This window comes from Euprymna scolopes, chromosome 11 (genome assembly GCF_053919585.1).
Source record: "Euprymna scolopes isolate OS-2025 chromosome 11, ASM5391958v1, whole genome shotgun sequence".
Lineage (NCBI taxonomy): Eukaryota > Metazoa > Mollusca > Cephalopoda > Sepiida > Sepiolidae > Euprymna > Euprymna scolopes.
Window position 1 is genome coordinate 1397501 of NC_136492.1, and position 17533 is coordinate 1415033.

Here is a 17533-nt window from a genome sequence, read left to right on the forward strand (position 1 = left end):
TATATATATATATATATATATATATTAAGTAAAGTGATTTTCAATTTAAAAATTTAAAAAAAAATTTTTTAATGTAAAAATCAAATTTTAATTAAATTAAAAATCAGTTTCATAAGAAGGAATAACAACAAAGTCAATTATCTGTACGATCGTTTCGGAAATCCGTGCTTTTTATTTGTGGTTTAAATCAAAATACGCTTACGGAAACAATTTACTGCACGAGCGTCACCCTTTTAAAATTCATCATTCAATAAAATAAAAAGCTATAGCAAACATCTAAATGAATACTTTAAACACAGTTCCTGATTTCAAAAAAAGAAAAACTAAAAGGTAACTATCTCTATATATTTTTAAATCAAATTTATTATGTAAATTCAAAAAATATATATTTTTTCTACTCATTTCTATCTATAACCTATATTAATTTTTTTATAAATTTTAAATCCAAACCTTTTATTTCAAATTTTTTTCAGATTCATCTGCCTTCCTTTTAATGCTAGGTTTATTTATGGTGTCTTAAATTCAATAAAAATCCTCCTAAATTTGCTGATGAGGAGACCGTGCTTATCAAAAAAACTATATATAATTGTTCTACATAACTTCATGTATACCACAAATAAAAAGCACGGATTTCCGAAACGATCGTACAGATAATTGACTTTGTTGTTGTTCCTTCTTATGAAACTGATTTTTAATTTAATTAAAATTTGATTTTTAAATTTAAAAAAATTTTTTATAATTTTTAAATTGAAAATCACTTTACTTAATATTGAATTAGCTCTAGGACATTTAACTATCGAGCTTATTATATATCTAAATTACAACGAGCATTTCCTGTATTTTAATTAAACTAGTAATTTCACTGTTACATTAAAATACACTTAGCTCTTTAGACTATTATTCTAATCTCCTTTAAATTATATATATATATATATATATATATATATATATATATATATATAATAGAAGAGGACCATATAAAAATGATAAACAACCACAGAATTCGCGCATAAGCCTGACGAATCCTAGAGTGGATGAAACGCCGAATATTCAGTGTAGCTTAATCGCCATATATATTTTATAAATTACTAACTAGCTCTACCTACATATTGAGCACCTTTGAAGTAAATACTTAAAGTTTACGCATAAATCTATACTTTCGTATATTAATTTTATGTGAGTAAATGAAGTATATATATATATATATATATACATATATATATATGCCCACCACAGCATTATATATATATATATATATATATATATATATATATATATATATATATATATATATATATATATTAGCATGTATTTTGCACTTTTAAAGTATAGAATCAAAAGCCTTATAAAAATAAACATTGATTAATTAACAATTCGTATAAATATAAATAATACTTCTGACTTACCATTTGGTATTGGTCTTGATTAACTTTACAATCCTGTGTAAAAATATTTTCGGTGCGTGTGCGTTCGTTTTTTGTTTTTGAATCCGCATTAGATCTACAAAGAGAACGTTAAAATTGTTGCAATATTTTTTGCATATAATGGGGGTAGATATTTAAATGCTGCCAACCACATCATTATGTGACGCAAGGTCAAGAAAGTGTGGTATCAAGCAAGCGTCCCTAAAAGAGAGGCACTCTTACCTGGCAAATATTGTCTGAGCATTCCATCAACATTCCCCGGTCGGGGCGCCTCAAGTAGCGAGCAATAAACTTGCCCCAAGCAAAGTGGCAAGGCCTGGGAGAGTGGACCTCCTGGGTGATACATTAGCGGCGTACCTCAGTCCGACAGGTACTGGGCCAATTCCTGGCTTTTCACCTGTCGGGCTGATTGTCAAGAACAGATTCTTGACTGGTCCTTTTTACCGAGTCCCCAAGCAACAGAAGCAGCAAAGTGAAACATCCCACCATATATAATGATCTACAAACAGAATATTAAAATTGTTGCAAAATTTAAATGCTGTCCACCGCAGCATTATGTGACACAAGATTATGAAAGTGGGGTGTCAAGCAAACTTCCCTTAAGGAAGGGAACTCTTGCCTAGCAAAAATTGCCTGATCATCCCCGTCAACATTTACCGATCAGGGCGCCTCAGGCATCAAGCAATAAACTTACCCCAACTGAAAGCCAGCTAGCAAGGGCTGAGAGGGTTGGCCTTCTAGTTGATATTCAGACGACGTACTTCAGTCCGACAGGTACTGGGCCAGTACCTGGCTCTGTACGTGTCGGACTGATTGTCCAGCAACCGAAGTAGCGAAGAGACACACACAAGAAAGGAAATTTAATGAAATACATTAAATACTGACTTTATGTTTCAGATTTGGGCTCTAGCAGAAGGTCGGTACGTGGTTATTTGTTATGCTGATGGCATGACTTGGCCAGCCATATACAAAGTGAATCCTGTAAAAATAACATACTTTATATATCTATAGAAGTCAGAATGTGTTTGTGAGGACACTTCTCAACCTATATACTCAACGATTTTTTTATTACAGACGTGGCATTTGGTATATAGGGCATTCAGACACGTGGAAAGTATTTTAATCCGTTTTTATCCGAAAAAAGGCTGCTAAGAGGTCCAAATTGAAAAATTTCATACGTGGTAGTCATCGGAGTTTTATTTGTTTGTTAACTGTTACACGACTGCGCATGCGCGAATTATTCACATTATGTAAAGATCGCCATGGGCATAGAATATGTGCCTACATTAAAGATGTCTTTCCATGTGGTAGGGACATCTCCAAAGAAGATCCTAAATTACCCTATATGTGCTTCCGGGTTGCATTTGCTCACAGTACTGCATTTATATTTACTCTCTATCTCCCCCACAACAGCAGAGTTACTATCTTTAAAAGCATATCTGAGAAAATTGACCAAGTCCTATCTGCTTATCCTTCAGCTAACATTCACGTATGTAGAGACTTCAATGTTCACAACGTGGAATGGTTGACCAACTCAAACAAGACCGATGATGAGGGGAGGTCCTGTCATGATTTCTCCATTGCTTATGACCTCACTCAAATTGTTCACGAACCCATTCGTGCGCCCGACAATGACGGTCAGTATGCGAGTCTACTAGACCTTTTTCTCACAACTTGCCCTGAACTATGTTCAGTTTCTGTTCTGTCTCTTCTTGGATCTTTCGACCACTCTGTTGTATCAATAAAGATAAAAATAGAATATAATAAATCCCCAGACGTACCTCTCCATCGTACAGTATATCGATACACTATGGCTGACTCGGATAGATTTCGTACATTTATATCGGATCTACTTCTGCGTTCCATGTTTAAAAAGGATGTGTCCTCTATAGTATCAGACTTGACGGAATGGTTAATTGTAGGTATAGACCGTTTCATACCCTCGAAAATGTTCCAGCAAAAACCTAACAGCCAGCCGTGGTTCTCTTCGGAATGTGCTGCTGCCATTGCGCATAGAAATCACTTTTTCCATTGCTTCCAACGTAATAGATGTACTGAGACTAAGGCTGCTTTTAGGGCTACCAGCAACCACTGTAAAAAAAAGTAATAAAGAACGCAAGAGAGTTGTATGCTCAGTCCGTCAAATCCAAAGTAGCTGAGCAGCGGCTTGGTTCCCACCAGTTTTGGAAAATAGCAAACAGAATCCTGAATAGAAGCGTGTACTCTGTCCCAACCATCATCAATGGACCTAAGGTAAACTCGTCAGTATCAAAGCCAAACTCTTTGCCAAGAACTTTGCAGCTAATTCTACCCTTAGCTACAAAGGCCGCTAACCCCCAATAGTTCCTCCTGTATCAGAAAACACGCTATGTGATATACATATATCTGTACGTGATGTTACCAAGCTAATTAAAAACCTTGATTCCAGTAAAGCAACCGGCCCTGACGGTATTCCAATTATAATACTCCAAAACTTCAACCAGAAATAGCGCCCATTCTTACAAGACTGTTTAAACGTTGTCTTAAGGAGAATTGCTTCCCATCACCCTGGAAAATATCATCAGTATGCCCTGTATTTAAGAATTCAGGTGATCGCTCATCCCACTCTCAGAACAGGTCAATAAGTCTCCTGTGCGCAAAATTTCTGGCCGAAAACCTATTTAAAACATTTTACCAAATCTCAATACTCCCTATGCCAATTCTCGAGTTTCTAGACCGAAAATTTAGTTATTTGGTAGGGAAATGTACACAAACAGATATTTTTACTTTTATATATATACTAGCAGTTCCGCCCGGCTTTGCTCGGGCCCTATATACTGTTCATAACTTTATGTGCATATGTATGTATTAAAAAGTGTGAATATGTACGGAATATGTACGGTAATGCCTTTCTATATAAAAGGCTTTCTTAACTACCATAGAGAAAAGTTGGTAGAGACCACAGATGGCAAAATGTTTGATCCATGTCCCCGTAACCTACATCTAAAATTTCAAGTGTTCAGACCCAAAATTGGCAGAGGGGTTTGGTAGAGTCTGCAAAGGTCAACTTTGTAAACTTTGACCTCTTGTCAGCCAAAATTTCGCCCCAAAACTGATTAAAAAGTTGCATGTCTGAATACCCTTTATGTAAAATTTTAAATGTTTAGACCCAAAATTGGCTTAAGAGTTTGCTAGAGACCGCAAAGGTAAAATCTTTTGAACTTTGACACCAAAATTTCAGAAAAAAAAAAAAGCTTGCCCTATGTCTGGATACACTTTATGTAAAAATTTAAATTTTAGACCAAAAATTGGCTAAGTAATTTGGTCGAGACCGCAGAGATCAATTTTTTAAAAACTTTTACCCCAATTATGACCTCTTAGCATTTATTGCTTTGGACTCAAATCAAATTAAAAAGTTAGATCCATGTCCCCATAACCTACATCAAAAATTTCAAGTGTTTAGACCCAAAATTGGTGGAGGAGTAAATATTTTTTTATTCGAGTTTTCAAAAGTCAAATCGCTGAAATTTGACTCCTTAACAGCCAAATTTCTGACCGAAAACCAATTACGAAGATTTTCTCAAATCTCAGTACACCTTATGTCAAATCTCGAATCTGTAGACCAAAAATTGACAGAGTTATCTAGTAGAGAAGTGTACGCAGACAGGCAGACCAACACACGTACATATATTTTCACTTTTATAGCTAGATAGATTATTATAAAGTCGTGATTTCAAAAGTAAAACAATAAATATTTCGATGCTATTAGCTGGAATCGAAACTGTATCATTTAAAGCTGGTGTTGTTACCACTGTACCAATGTGATACGCATAAGAAATGACTAAAAATTAAAAATAAAATAAGATGAATGTACAAAATGTATACAGATGTTTTCAATTTTGATCCCTTTTGACCCCTTAAAAATTATAGCTAAAGAGCTATAAAAAAAACGGTCTGTACAAAATCCAATCATCTGACGCTCCTAGGACCACTCTGCGACTTTTAGTTTCGAAAGAGATAGAGTTTAAAAATATAGAGACAGACCGACAGGCAGACATATAGCCGTTTATATATTAGAGTACATAGGTTAAAAGGAACCGATGAGTTTTTCCAGACTGGAAAGACGAGTTTTAGATCGAGTAGGTTTTCAAGTAACGGTTTAACATAGTGCGTATCAGCAGCAGCGAAGAATGACTGGCTTGCGAAGGGATTAACAGCAGCAGTAGCCGAAAAAGTGCATATGCAAATTAGGAAGTGTGCGCGAGAAGAAAAAGAAAAAAGAGAAAAAATGGATCACGTAGCCGAGAGAAAGAAAGTCGACGTCGAACAACATGGATGTGCAAAAAAAAAAAAATGGACACCGGACGAGAAGGACGTTAGCGAGAGACTTTTAAGTTGTAAAAGCAAACACTTTTGTTAAAAAAGGAAAATGCCGACCCGGATTTTTATTTATTTATTTTGTTTGGAGATATTCGGTCGGGACAGATCGTTACTTTATGTCCAGGAGATTTATGACACACTAGAGCCGAGATGTAAAATCTAGCAAAGAGATTGCGACTCGGAGAATTGACGATTGCGAATAAAGTGAAATAGGCAGAGAATGTGTCAATGTTACTGTTTCGCATGGAAATATTTCTTTTAAATTGGTCCAAGTAAAGTATCAAACAACCGGCAAGCGAACCATTGAACGTAAGAGTTATGTCCCCTTTGTCTGTGCGCCACACATATGATATGTTTATACATACGTTAGTGAACTGTTACGAATGTGTTAAACGCCCACGATCGCATTAGCACACACGCAAAAGACAACACTGCAATTTTATACATTCAAGACTCGATTTCTTTCTGTGTATATACACATACGCGCAATCATGTTGCCACACAGGTTTTCATCAGATAACCCAAGTTAAGCAACAATGAATCTGGCCAGTATTAGATGAGTGCCAATTTGAGAAGGCTAGGCGCTGTATGTACCGCGCCGAGATGTAGAAATTTCCAGGTTGGTATCTCTGGGCGCGTTTACTTCAGTGGGAAAGATGGACCGCAGTCCTTGTTAAGTCGTGCATCTAGGAGAAGAAAAACTCTGATGTAAAACCTGAGGCTCTATTTTGTGATCGCTATTGCACTGACCAAGAGTTGTGCAAAAACAATGGTTGGTCCTGCACAAAGCCTTCACCATTATAAACAGATCATATGTTGTTTTCCGAACAACTTAGTTGTTGTGGTGGTTAGATGGACGCATATGAGAGCGACAAAAATTGTTGCGCAATACATTTTAGCAAAAAAAAAAAAAAAAATAGCACTAAAAATGGATATCAGAGTTAAATACAATTTAGCCTGAAGTGCAACGATTATAGTTCCGGAGTCTACCAAGAATTTGTTAGCACGAAAAGTTAATTGAAGGGACACCGTGAGAATATAAGTTTTACTTGAATATATCCACAAATTTATCAGTATTAACCGTAACGGAGAAGTAAACACTAAACTAAAAACATCTAAACAGATAACTCCTTACTGTGAGTCAACACAGAAATGAACACAAACTGAAATAACAAATAATTCCCTACAGCCAAAGGCTTTTATGCCTTAAACAACGTATACATATCAATAAGCTTTAATCCACAAAAGAAAATAGTTCTTTGTGACTGTAAGAAATTTATTTTATATTTTAGTGTTGATACGATGAATCGGAATCGGGAAAATTGGAACTTTTGATGTAGCGGAATCAGAATAATAATTACAAAGATTCTTACTTAGAACTGCACGCCTGTGGAACTCTGTTCCGTCTGCCTGCTTCCCACCTGACTACATCTTGGATGCCTTCAAGTCCAACGTTAACACATTCCTAATGAACCGCCCCCTTAAGTAAGCACTTCATCAAATCTCCACATTAACGTAATGAACTTGCAATAACCCTTATTCCTGAGTGGCTTCCGGGCCTTGATAAGTGGTGACTACCGTGTAAAAAAAAAAGAATGGAAAAATAGTCTCATTTTAAAACTTTTTAATCTTTACTTTTCAAACATAATTTTTCTGTTTCTGGTACGAACAATAAAATATCGACTATTATATAAAAGGAAATTTGTCTGTGTGTGTAAGAGAGATTAAGAGAGAGGTCCTTATCGACTCTAAAACGGCTGGACTGATTTTTATGAAATTTCACACGCAGATACTTTATATGTCTGGCAATTTTCTTAGATAGGTTTTATATCGGAATGATTTCCACACGTCTCGATAATCGATAAGAGAAAAAAACCGATGAAAGAAGTAACAAGCGATTTTGATCACAGTTAACACCTTACACAGCCTAACACCAAAAGTGCATTTAAGAAGTTTTATTACAACACGAACCGAAAATCTCGATATATATAATCAACAATAGGTTCTTTGAGAGAACAGAGGCGTGTTCGAAACGAATGTTTCTTTTTAGAGTGCAAATGAAACATGATATTTGACTTTTGCATTTTAAATCCTAATCCAAGCCATTGTATTTAAAAGTAATTTTATAAAATAAACATTGACTTCTCCAAAGTGCAATGTTGTGTGAAACATTCGTTGATCAGCATTAAATCCCGGACAACGTCGGGTTTCCCTGCTAGAGATAAATATTTATAGAAATTGAAATATAAAGAAAAAAAATTGAGGAATTAAAATTTAGGAAAGAAATATGACCGAAAAAACGCTACGATTTGATAAATTCGAAAAGATTGCATATTTATATACAATATCTATAAAATTGAGAATGTGTGTGTGCGCGCGCGCGTGTGTGTGCGTGTGTGTTTGCGTGCGGGTGTGTGTGTGTGTGAGGACACTTCTCAATCTATCAGCGGATGTTTATCTATAAACTTGAAATTTGGTAACATAGATTATTCAGGCATGTTAAAAAAACTTTTTAATCGGTTTTCATACGAAATAAGGATTGCTTAGAGATCAAAATTGAGAAATTGGTACTTGAGGGTCATCGGAATTTTATTTGTTTGTCAACTGTTTCAAGATTGCCCATGCGCGGTCGTTAAACATGGGAGCTTTCTTATGTAAAGAATAAGTAGGTTTGAAAACACTTTTTAAAGACCGTATAACGCTGGTCTGCTAGTCATCATACGTGACTTACAGTTTTTAGGTTTTGGTTTCGATCTCAGCTCGAGTATTTTTTTTTACTTACAAGAAGTGAATTGATTAGAAGAAAAAGCATATGCCTCAGTTTTTTTTGTTTTTTTTTTTGTTTTTTTTACTTGATTGTTTAAAGGAATTCACCGTTACGTTAAACACCTGCAGTATTTCTGTTTATAATAAATAAGAAATCTGCATTATTTATGCGTATTTTACGACCGGGCAACGCCAGGTGGCCTGCTAGTGAGTAAATAAAAAAGATAAAATTTAGAACAAAATCGGTAATTGTATCGAAATCGGAAAAATATTGGTATCGTCCCATCACTAATTTATTTTAGTAAGAAACCGACATTTTTACATATATTATAAAAATAAAGGAAATTTTACAAAATAAATTGTTCCGTACTTTACATTTCCAACCTGAACTTCTGTATTGCCATTTCCGGTTGCTTGTTTCTTCCGGTTAAACATCGGACAGTTCACATTAACCGTTACTAGGCAATCTCCAATGCACAGATTCAACCCCTTGGACATTTTTTCTATCCTTTTCTCCATTGCTGACTTGATTTCTCCTTCATGAAACGCTTGGTTCAATTCACAATTCACGAATGAATATTGAAGCTCAATTACAATGACGGGACAAGATCAAAGTGTCCCACTCCACGAACATTTTATGCCAATTAATTCAAGAACTCTTTCTAATGAAATCGAACTTTATTTTCTCACACATACACACACAAAAAAAAAATGCACACACAACATACAGAAATGAATATACAAATTGTACATAGTTAAATTTTACATTGAACGCTGGGGTTATTAGTTAGATTAGGATCCATAGAGTGATTGAGGTATTTTGGTAAATGTTGCCAGTCAAGAGTAAGACTTCAAAGTCTCATCTGTTACATAGTCAAAAAGACCCTGTACCCTCCCCCTCCCAATTTCTTGTAGGGCCTTGTGCCTAATTTTGTTGAATTGAATTTTTTGTACGTTTTTTATGTTCAATTTTTTCTTTCTTAATAAAATATATAAACAAGATCAAAGTGTAGTATCTGTTCTTCAGATGCTGCACTTCTATTTCTTGTTCTCTTTCGGTGGAGGAGAAATCCTTCACGACTGAGACAATTTTTATTTTTGTACCTTTTCTCCACGTTAAAAAACGACCCTTGTGTCTAACTGTCCCGTGGGGAGGCATAGTAAATAGGTACAATGACGACAGTATTTAGAATGGTGGCATTTGGCACTGAAATATAAGCATTATAATTCATGGCGTCCAAAAATCACGTGACACCTGTCGACCGGTGTAAGAGTAAAAAAAAAATACGCCATATTATTTGACCGGTACAAAAGCAAAATTAAATAAAAACGTATGACAAATTTTATGATTTTTTTTTATTTAAAAAATATTAACTAATAAACAAAGATACATAAATTAATAAATAATATCTCAATAAGGAATTCCAATTAAATAATATATAATTAACAAACGATTACAAATAACTAAAGTAACACAATTTTTTGTCCATATTTATTAAATTAATAAAACAATAGAAATAATCCAAATTAAAACAATAGTACCGGATTGAATGATAAAGAAAACAACACCACACCTTTATTTCAGAACATTTATTGAAAAAATCAATTCAGATAAATTTATTATGTAGTGCAGCTGATATCTATTCAATGTAGCCACCTTCAGCCTCAATCACCGCCTCGATACGGGTTCGGAACTGAGAGCATGCCTTTTTTCATACGCGCCGGCGAAAACTCAGCGAAAACTCGGCGAGTGGCCGTGTACTTGTTAATTATTTTTGCAGACACAACAATTATAATCTATCATAATATAAAATATATAAAATCAGATATATATATATATATATATATATATATATATATAATGTATAATAGTATAAAGCGTTTACTATTAAAATACGTTACATTACAGTAAAAAAAAAACATGATTTTTTTAGCGTCCTTTGAGATATTTTAAAATAGAATAGAAAAGTTTTCTTTTTACAAGGGCTCTAGAAGGTTCCAAAGTCGAGGTGTTCTGTTTTTGAAATTTCTAGAATCCACCTTCTTCGCAGCATCCTTGACAACTTACTGTATTTGTTCCAATTCAACCAGTTACGGCGCCAATACAGACTGGAGTTTTTACTCAAGAGTTTTAGCAATTTCCTTAAATATGTGTTCGTTAGATTTGCCCTCGTGTCTGTAATAGAGTAAATATTTTACAACAGTTACTTGGCCAGGCAAGAATTAAATTAAAAAACTGGGCAATTAGGCTGAAAAGAAATATAGAAGCAATACGCAATCTGAAATCAAGACAATTTCTTGCCGGAGATATTTACCAGTAAAGAAAGTCCGTGCGTCTGTTCCTTTATCGCCTACGAAGCATTTTTAGACACATGGTTTACAATTCGGGTGTTTATATGTCAAGCGGTTGACTTCATATTTAAATTAATCTATTTCAATGAGAGTAGATTATGCCTAAAAAAAGTTCTGTCATCTAATTAAGCTAAATAGGGATTCCCCCTCCCCATTACTACGTCGATGTGACATGGTAAAAAAGAAAAATTTGTCAGGAAATTGTTTTAAAATAAGTGAATCAAGAATGGTCAAGATATGTGAGAAATAAGATAAAACTACATAGAATGATATGAGCACAAACGAAAAAAAAAAAGAGGAAGATTAGATCATACGGTATCACTGGTAGAATACTTAACATAATTAAATCCTTCTTAGATAAGAGAAAAATTCAGGTTGTCCTCGACGGTCGTACATCTAAACAATATGATATAAATGCGGGAGTGCCCCAGGGATATATCCTTGGACCTCTGCTGTTCCTGATATTCATAAATGACCTCCCCGACAACATTGCCTCTGAGATGGGTATATATGCTGATGACACCACATTCTATAGCAGGCACGACAGGAAAACAAATGAACATATATCTAGAGTAATGGCAGAAACACTAGAGGATGACCTCCAATCAGTAGTGGAATGGGGACAAAAATGGGTGGTCACGTTCAATGCAAAACTGGTTTCATTCAATAATTACAAGAAACCTTCTCTACCACCTATAGCAATGGCCAACGACTCTTTATCTGAGAGTACGTCTCTCAAGCTCCTTGGCCTAACGTTCACAGGAAACATGAGTTGAAACAATTACATCGAGAGCATTGCCAGGGCCGCTGCGAGGAATGTGGGCTCTCTCTCTCTCTACCGTGCTAGAAAACTTCTAACACCCGAAAGTATCCTGTACCTCTACAAGGCCACTATTCGCCCATGTATGGAGTATTGCTGTCATATTTGGGCTGGTGCATCGGCTACTAGTCTCTCGCTCCTTGACAGGGTTCAAATGAGAGTCGCAAATCTGATAGGCCCTAAACTGGCATCTTAGCTTCAGCCTCCGTCCCATTGTCGAAACGTTGCATTCCTCTGCCTGTTCTACAAGTATTATAATGGTGAATGCTCTGATGAACTGCAAGCACTTGTGCCCCCACGACGTGAACACCCTCGACAGACCCGACAAGCTGCAAAATCCCACCCCCACACAGTAGAGATCCCTAGATGTAAAATATCTTTCTACTCCAGTAGTTTCTTCCCCAGAACTGCTAGACTTTGGAATTCCATTCCAGGTCACTGCTTCCCCAACTGTACTGACATGCATAAGTTCAAGTGCAACGTGAACCAACATTTCGCTGCCCAAATCCCTACATAGTACCCCAGTAGATGTTTCCCCTGATAGTAGCCCCTACACCAAAGTGGCAATGTGCTTTGTTTGGGGTGAAAATGTAATAAAAAAAAATAAATAAAATATCCCCATCACAGAGTCTGTTCTATTCTTAGAAGATATTTCCATAACATTTAGGTTGACGTAACATTCGACCTTCTTCAAGTAGATCTTGTCGAAAAAATTGGATTACTTATGAGGAACGGTTCATCAAGAACCTGTTTACGTTGGACTTTAAGACGGTCATATAGAAAGAAGTTTTGTTCATGAAATCTATGTTTAGGTTTAAGCACAGATAAAGAGGGGGGAATTATTGATAGTGTTTACAGCCAAACGAGTGTTTCTCGTAAATATTTCGCGAGGGGGATCATAGATTGAAGCTCAGACGAGCACTTGTATCAAAATATTTTAAAAAAAAACAGAGAAATGCTCGCAACGTCTCTCTTGTGAGAAATAGTTTGCAGGGAAGAAAAAAGGGAATCCCTCACTAGGCTACAAAGTCTATTCTAAACTCTATCAAGGCATGATAAGGCCTTCTTAGCAGCTTCTTCCCAGATGTGACAGAAATACTCCATCCTTGGACGTACCTGCTCTTATATAGATAGAGAATTGCATCAGCAAGTAGATACCTACTGGATCGATCAAAGGATCCGTGATTTTTCCAGCGACCTTAACAACGGATTTTATGTACGTGTTTCATTTTAGATCAGGAGTAAAGATCAAGCCCAGAAGATTGTCAAAACATGGAGCCTCTCCAAAACGAGAACCATTCATTTCAATTGATGCCAGATGGGGATCTGAACGTTGATGATGCAAAGATAGAAACTTGGTTTTAGATGCATTAAAAGTAACCGGCCATTCTACCACTTGCTCAAGATCAGAGCAGAAAGAATCAGAGAGAACGTGGTCGTTTACAGCCTTGGATGTGCTGCCATAGATGGTAGTGTCGGCAGCAAAAATGTCTACCATTGATTGCAGGATGGTATTTGGAAAATCATTAATATATAACAGGAAGAGAGTTGACCCCAAGATGAACCCCTGAGGGGCTCCAGCATTAATACTATGAGCTTCTGATTTCTGCCCATCAACTACTACTTTTATGAACCTACCAGAGAGAAATTATTTAATAATTGAAAAGAGATTTCCAGCTATAACATAGCTGGAGGTCTTTTGGAGTAGGCCTTCATGCCATACCCTAACAAAGGCTTCGATATATCAAGAGCAATTGCCCTAGAAAGGAAGCCTCCGTCGAGAGTTTCGCTAATTCTATGATAAATAAATGTAAGCACATCCGCTGTAGATTTAGCAGAACGGAAACCATATTGCATGTAATTAAGGTAATTTTTGCTGAAATGGTTGGCTACTTTTTTATTTAACACATATTCAAGTAACTTACTCATGACGCACAGGAGACTATTAGGTCTGTACTGAGAGGGAGATTACCGATCACCTGAATTCTTAAATACAGAGCATACCGATGAGGTTTTCCAGGGTGTTGGGAAGTAATTCTCCTTAAGACAACACTTAAACAGTTTTGTAAGTATGGGGGCAGGTTCTGGTTGAAGCTTTTTCAGCACTAAACTTTGTATGCCGCTAGAGCTTGTTGCTTTACTTGAATCAAGGTTTTTGATTACGTTGGCACTGTTACTATAGAGGATACATCCTTTTTAAACATGGAGCGCAGAGGTTCATCAGATATAATTGAAGGAAGCTATCCCAGTCAACCATAGGGTATCGATATACTGTACGATAGGCAGGTACGTCAGAGGACATTACTTTTCGTTTTTAATTTTAACTGATACAACAGAGTGGTCGGAAGATCCTTGTAGAGACGGAACAGAAGGTGAACATAGCCCAGGACAAGTTGTAAGGAAAAGATCTAGGAGACTTGCGTACTGGCCGTCTGAGTCGGGCACACGGGTGGGTTTGTGAGCAATCTGAATGAGGTCATAGGCAATGGGGACTCGTGACAGAACCTTCCCTCATCATCTGTCTTGTTTGAGTGTGTTAACCATTCAACATTATGAACATTAAAGTCTCCACAGACATGAATGTTAGCCGAAGCATGGGCAGACAAGATGTGGTCAATTTTCTCAGATATGCTCTTAAAGATAGTAACTCCGCTGTTGTGGGGGCGACAGAGAGCAAATATGAACGCAGTCGTGTGAGCAAATGCAACCCGGAAGCACATATAGGGTAATGTAGGATCTTCTCTGGAGAAGTCCATTCCACATGGAAAGCCATCTTTAATGTAAGCACATATTCCATGCCCATGATGATCTTGGGAGTCAGACTTAGATGTTAACTTAGAGTATCCTTTTATTCCAAACTCTTCTAGGGAAATAGTCGGCCCAATACCAGTTTCGCATAGGAATAAAAGGTTTCCTTTAGTCTCCTGTAATTGGGTTTCAACCTCTGGAAGATTAGAACGCAGACCCCTGATGTTGGAGAAGGAGACATGGTAGTAGGTGTTTTCGTTGGAAGTTGAATATCTATGTTTAATCGTGTTTTTTTTTCTGGAAACATTTCATGATGGTTTTGGGGGATTTGTGGAATAGGCCGACAGATTTGCTTAAAGCAGGCCAGAGATGGAAAGTAAGAGAGAAAAAGAAACGAAGAAATATATTTTTGTAGCACATGAAAATGTAAAGCCGTAACAATTACCAACTAATAGGGCATCGAGAATCCACACCAGAAGCTACTACATGGTCCAGAATCTATTAACCAAATGGCAATACAGCAACCCCAGTACTTTGCACCTGCTGATAGGACAGCCTCTATAGTGGTTAAACCAAAGTATCGAAAATCGATAATCGAATATCTGATTAAAGAAGGAACAGTCCGATTTTTCCAAACATTAACACTTTTATGCACACGAACATCACAAGTGCATTTGAGAAATGTTTTAAATGCACAAGCAGAAGGACCCGCCGTATAAAATCAACAGTAGGCTCTTTGTTAAGACAGGTATCCGTTCGAAATGAATGTTTTTTAGAACACACTTGAACCGTAATACTTGACTTTTGCATGTAAAACTTTAATGCAAGCCTTTATCTCCTATATATAATAATTTAGTTGCACATATATATATTAATTAAATTTACCAAAATGATCCAAGATGGTAAAACAAAAGAATATTATAAATATTAAAGAATTTATATTTACAAAGTAATCTCAACCTCTTGTGCGAATGTAAAATTAAACTAACTTTCTTGGACTTACATTTTTGGATTTTATCGTCATTGGATACCTTACCTTTCGCCTGAATATCCATTCGCGTGAAATCACCTTTTCTTCGCCATATTTCCAGTGTTTCACTTTTTGTTATCAAGTAAGATCTTTGACTTACTTGCAGTTTCATCAAATACTTTTGTATGCAAAATCCGATCCCACATTTTGTTAATTCCTACCCTCTGATGAGAAGGAAAGCATTTCTATAAAACACTGCGGATTAAGTACTATCCACTTATTAAGTGTTTCCTTTTCAGATTAAATATGTTTTTAACTCTTTTTCAAAATCTTTTAAACATGTTTTATTAACTATTTGCTCTTATAATATATATATATATATATATATATATATATATATATATATACGCACACATATATATATATATATAACTCACATAAAATTAATATACGAAAGTATATATTTATGCGTGAACTTTAAATATTTACTTCAAAATTGCTCAATACGTAGGTAGAGCTAGTTAGTAATTTATAAAATATATATGGCGATTAAGCTACACTGAATATTCGGCGTTTCATCCACTCTAGGACTCCTCATTATTATATAAATTACTATATATATATATATATATATATATATATATATATATATATATATATATATATATATATATATATATATAATTTGATTGCAGAAATTCCCTCTGTACCAAATTTCGGTAGGTTTGCAATAACAGATGCCACATACAAATTTATTATTTCTAAACTTATGTCCACCATCTTATGTAACTTTTGCACTTTCTTATTTTATTTAACAGTAAGTGATATTACACGGTTTTTCAAAACAATTAACGAACCAGCAACATTTCCAGTCGGTCAAAATATTTACACAATAATCTGCGGCAACTATTTTATTTTGTTTTAACAGTACATGTTATTCATTCTTTTTAAAACAGTACATGTTATTTTTTTTAACAGTACGTGTTATGGTAGCGTTTGCAAAACATTAAAAAAGTCTTTCTTTAATGATTCGATTTAATAACAAAATATCGTTTGATCGACCGTCAAAACTGATGAGATGCAAATATGAACAAATTTCTGGCGGACGTTACGGAAATTAATACCGCCCTCTAAATATCACAATTTACATTTTATTCACGTTAATCTAATTACAAACTTACCGTTCAGATTCAAATATTTTCTATGACTTTTGTCAGGGATCAGTTTTTGATTATAAAGTTGTCCTAAATTTCTGTAAACTATAAAAGCGCTGACCTCCTCTATATTAATACCCCTCGGGGTTTGTTAGATACGAAAGACTCGCGTTCGCGGTCAATGTAACACTAGCAGTATCAGAATTTTTGTAGGAATTTTTGACACCCCTAACACGAAACTGCGAATACAATATAAAAATCTCGTAATTTCTCTGTTAAAAGTGGGTTATTTATTTTCTTTATGGATTATACTTCCAAAATAAACTATTACAGTTGTTTTAAAAGTAATAGAAATATTTTTTTTTAAAAAACAGTAATGAATTTTCCGAACTCAATATTTTTCAATTTTTAAACTTTAAAAATCTATCAAAATTTTTCTATTGATTCTATGTTTACGATATTTTCAGGGTCAATGTGAAATTTTATGTTCTTTCCAATAAACCGAATATAATATTTTAGACAAACGTTTTTTTTTTAATTCACGCCCCCCCCCAAGTGTCACCCATTTTGAAATGTCTATTAAAAAGTGCATAATTAATTTATGTCGCACAAATTGAAGAGAAAGGGTCAATAAATAATATATTCAAATTTAAAACAAAAAAAATCGCTTTTTTAGAAATTTACCTGTAAAGTCCGAAGTTTAAAACCTTATTTTATAAGAACACATTGTTTTTTTTTTGTCTTTTTTTTTGTCTTTTTTTTTTAATGAAACCTTGGTCCTTGCGCCTTTAATTGAAAAATAATTAGGGCTTGAATTACATTTTTCGAGGAGTTATAAGCTTGAAAAGACAGGGGGTCGAATAATTCACGCCTCTCATTTTGAAATGTCTATTAAAAAGTAAATAATTAATTTATCTTGAATAGTTTTATATATCACAAA

At 35.1% G+C, this 17533-nt stretch overlaps 2 protein-coding genes across 3 annotated transcripts in view; both read right to left on the bottom strand.

The window, feature by feature from the left end:
• LOC145288257 (uncharacterized) overlaps nucleotides 1-17533 on the bottom strand; it is a 298307-nt gene that overhangs the window by 43034 nt on the left and 237740 nt on the right. The window lies entirely within an intron of this gene.
• The window catches only part of LOC145287719 (uncharacterized), a 158471-nt gene continuing 151338 nt past the window's right edge, over nucleotides 10401-17533 (bottom strand). For both annotated transcript variants that reach the window (XM_080135471.1, XM_080135470.1), the window contains one exon: nucleotides 10401-10725. In XM_080135471.1, coding sequence (XP_079991597.1) covers nucleotides 10538-10725 — 188 coding nt within the window. In that variant the 3' untranslated portion in view covers nucleotides 10401-10537. The remainder of the gene's footprint in view (nucleotides 10726-17533) is intronic.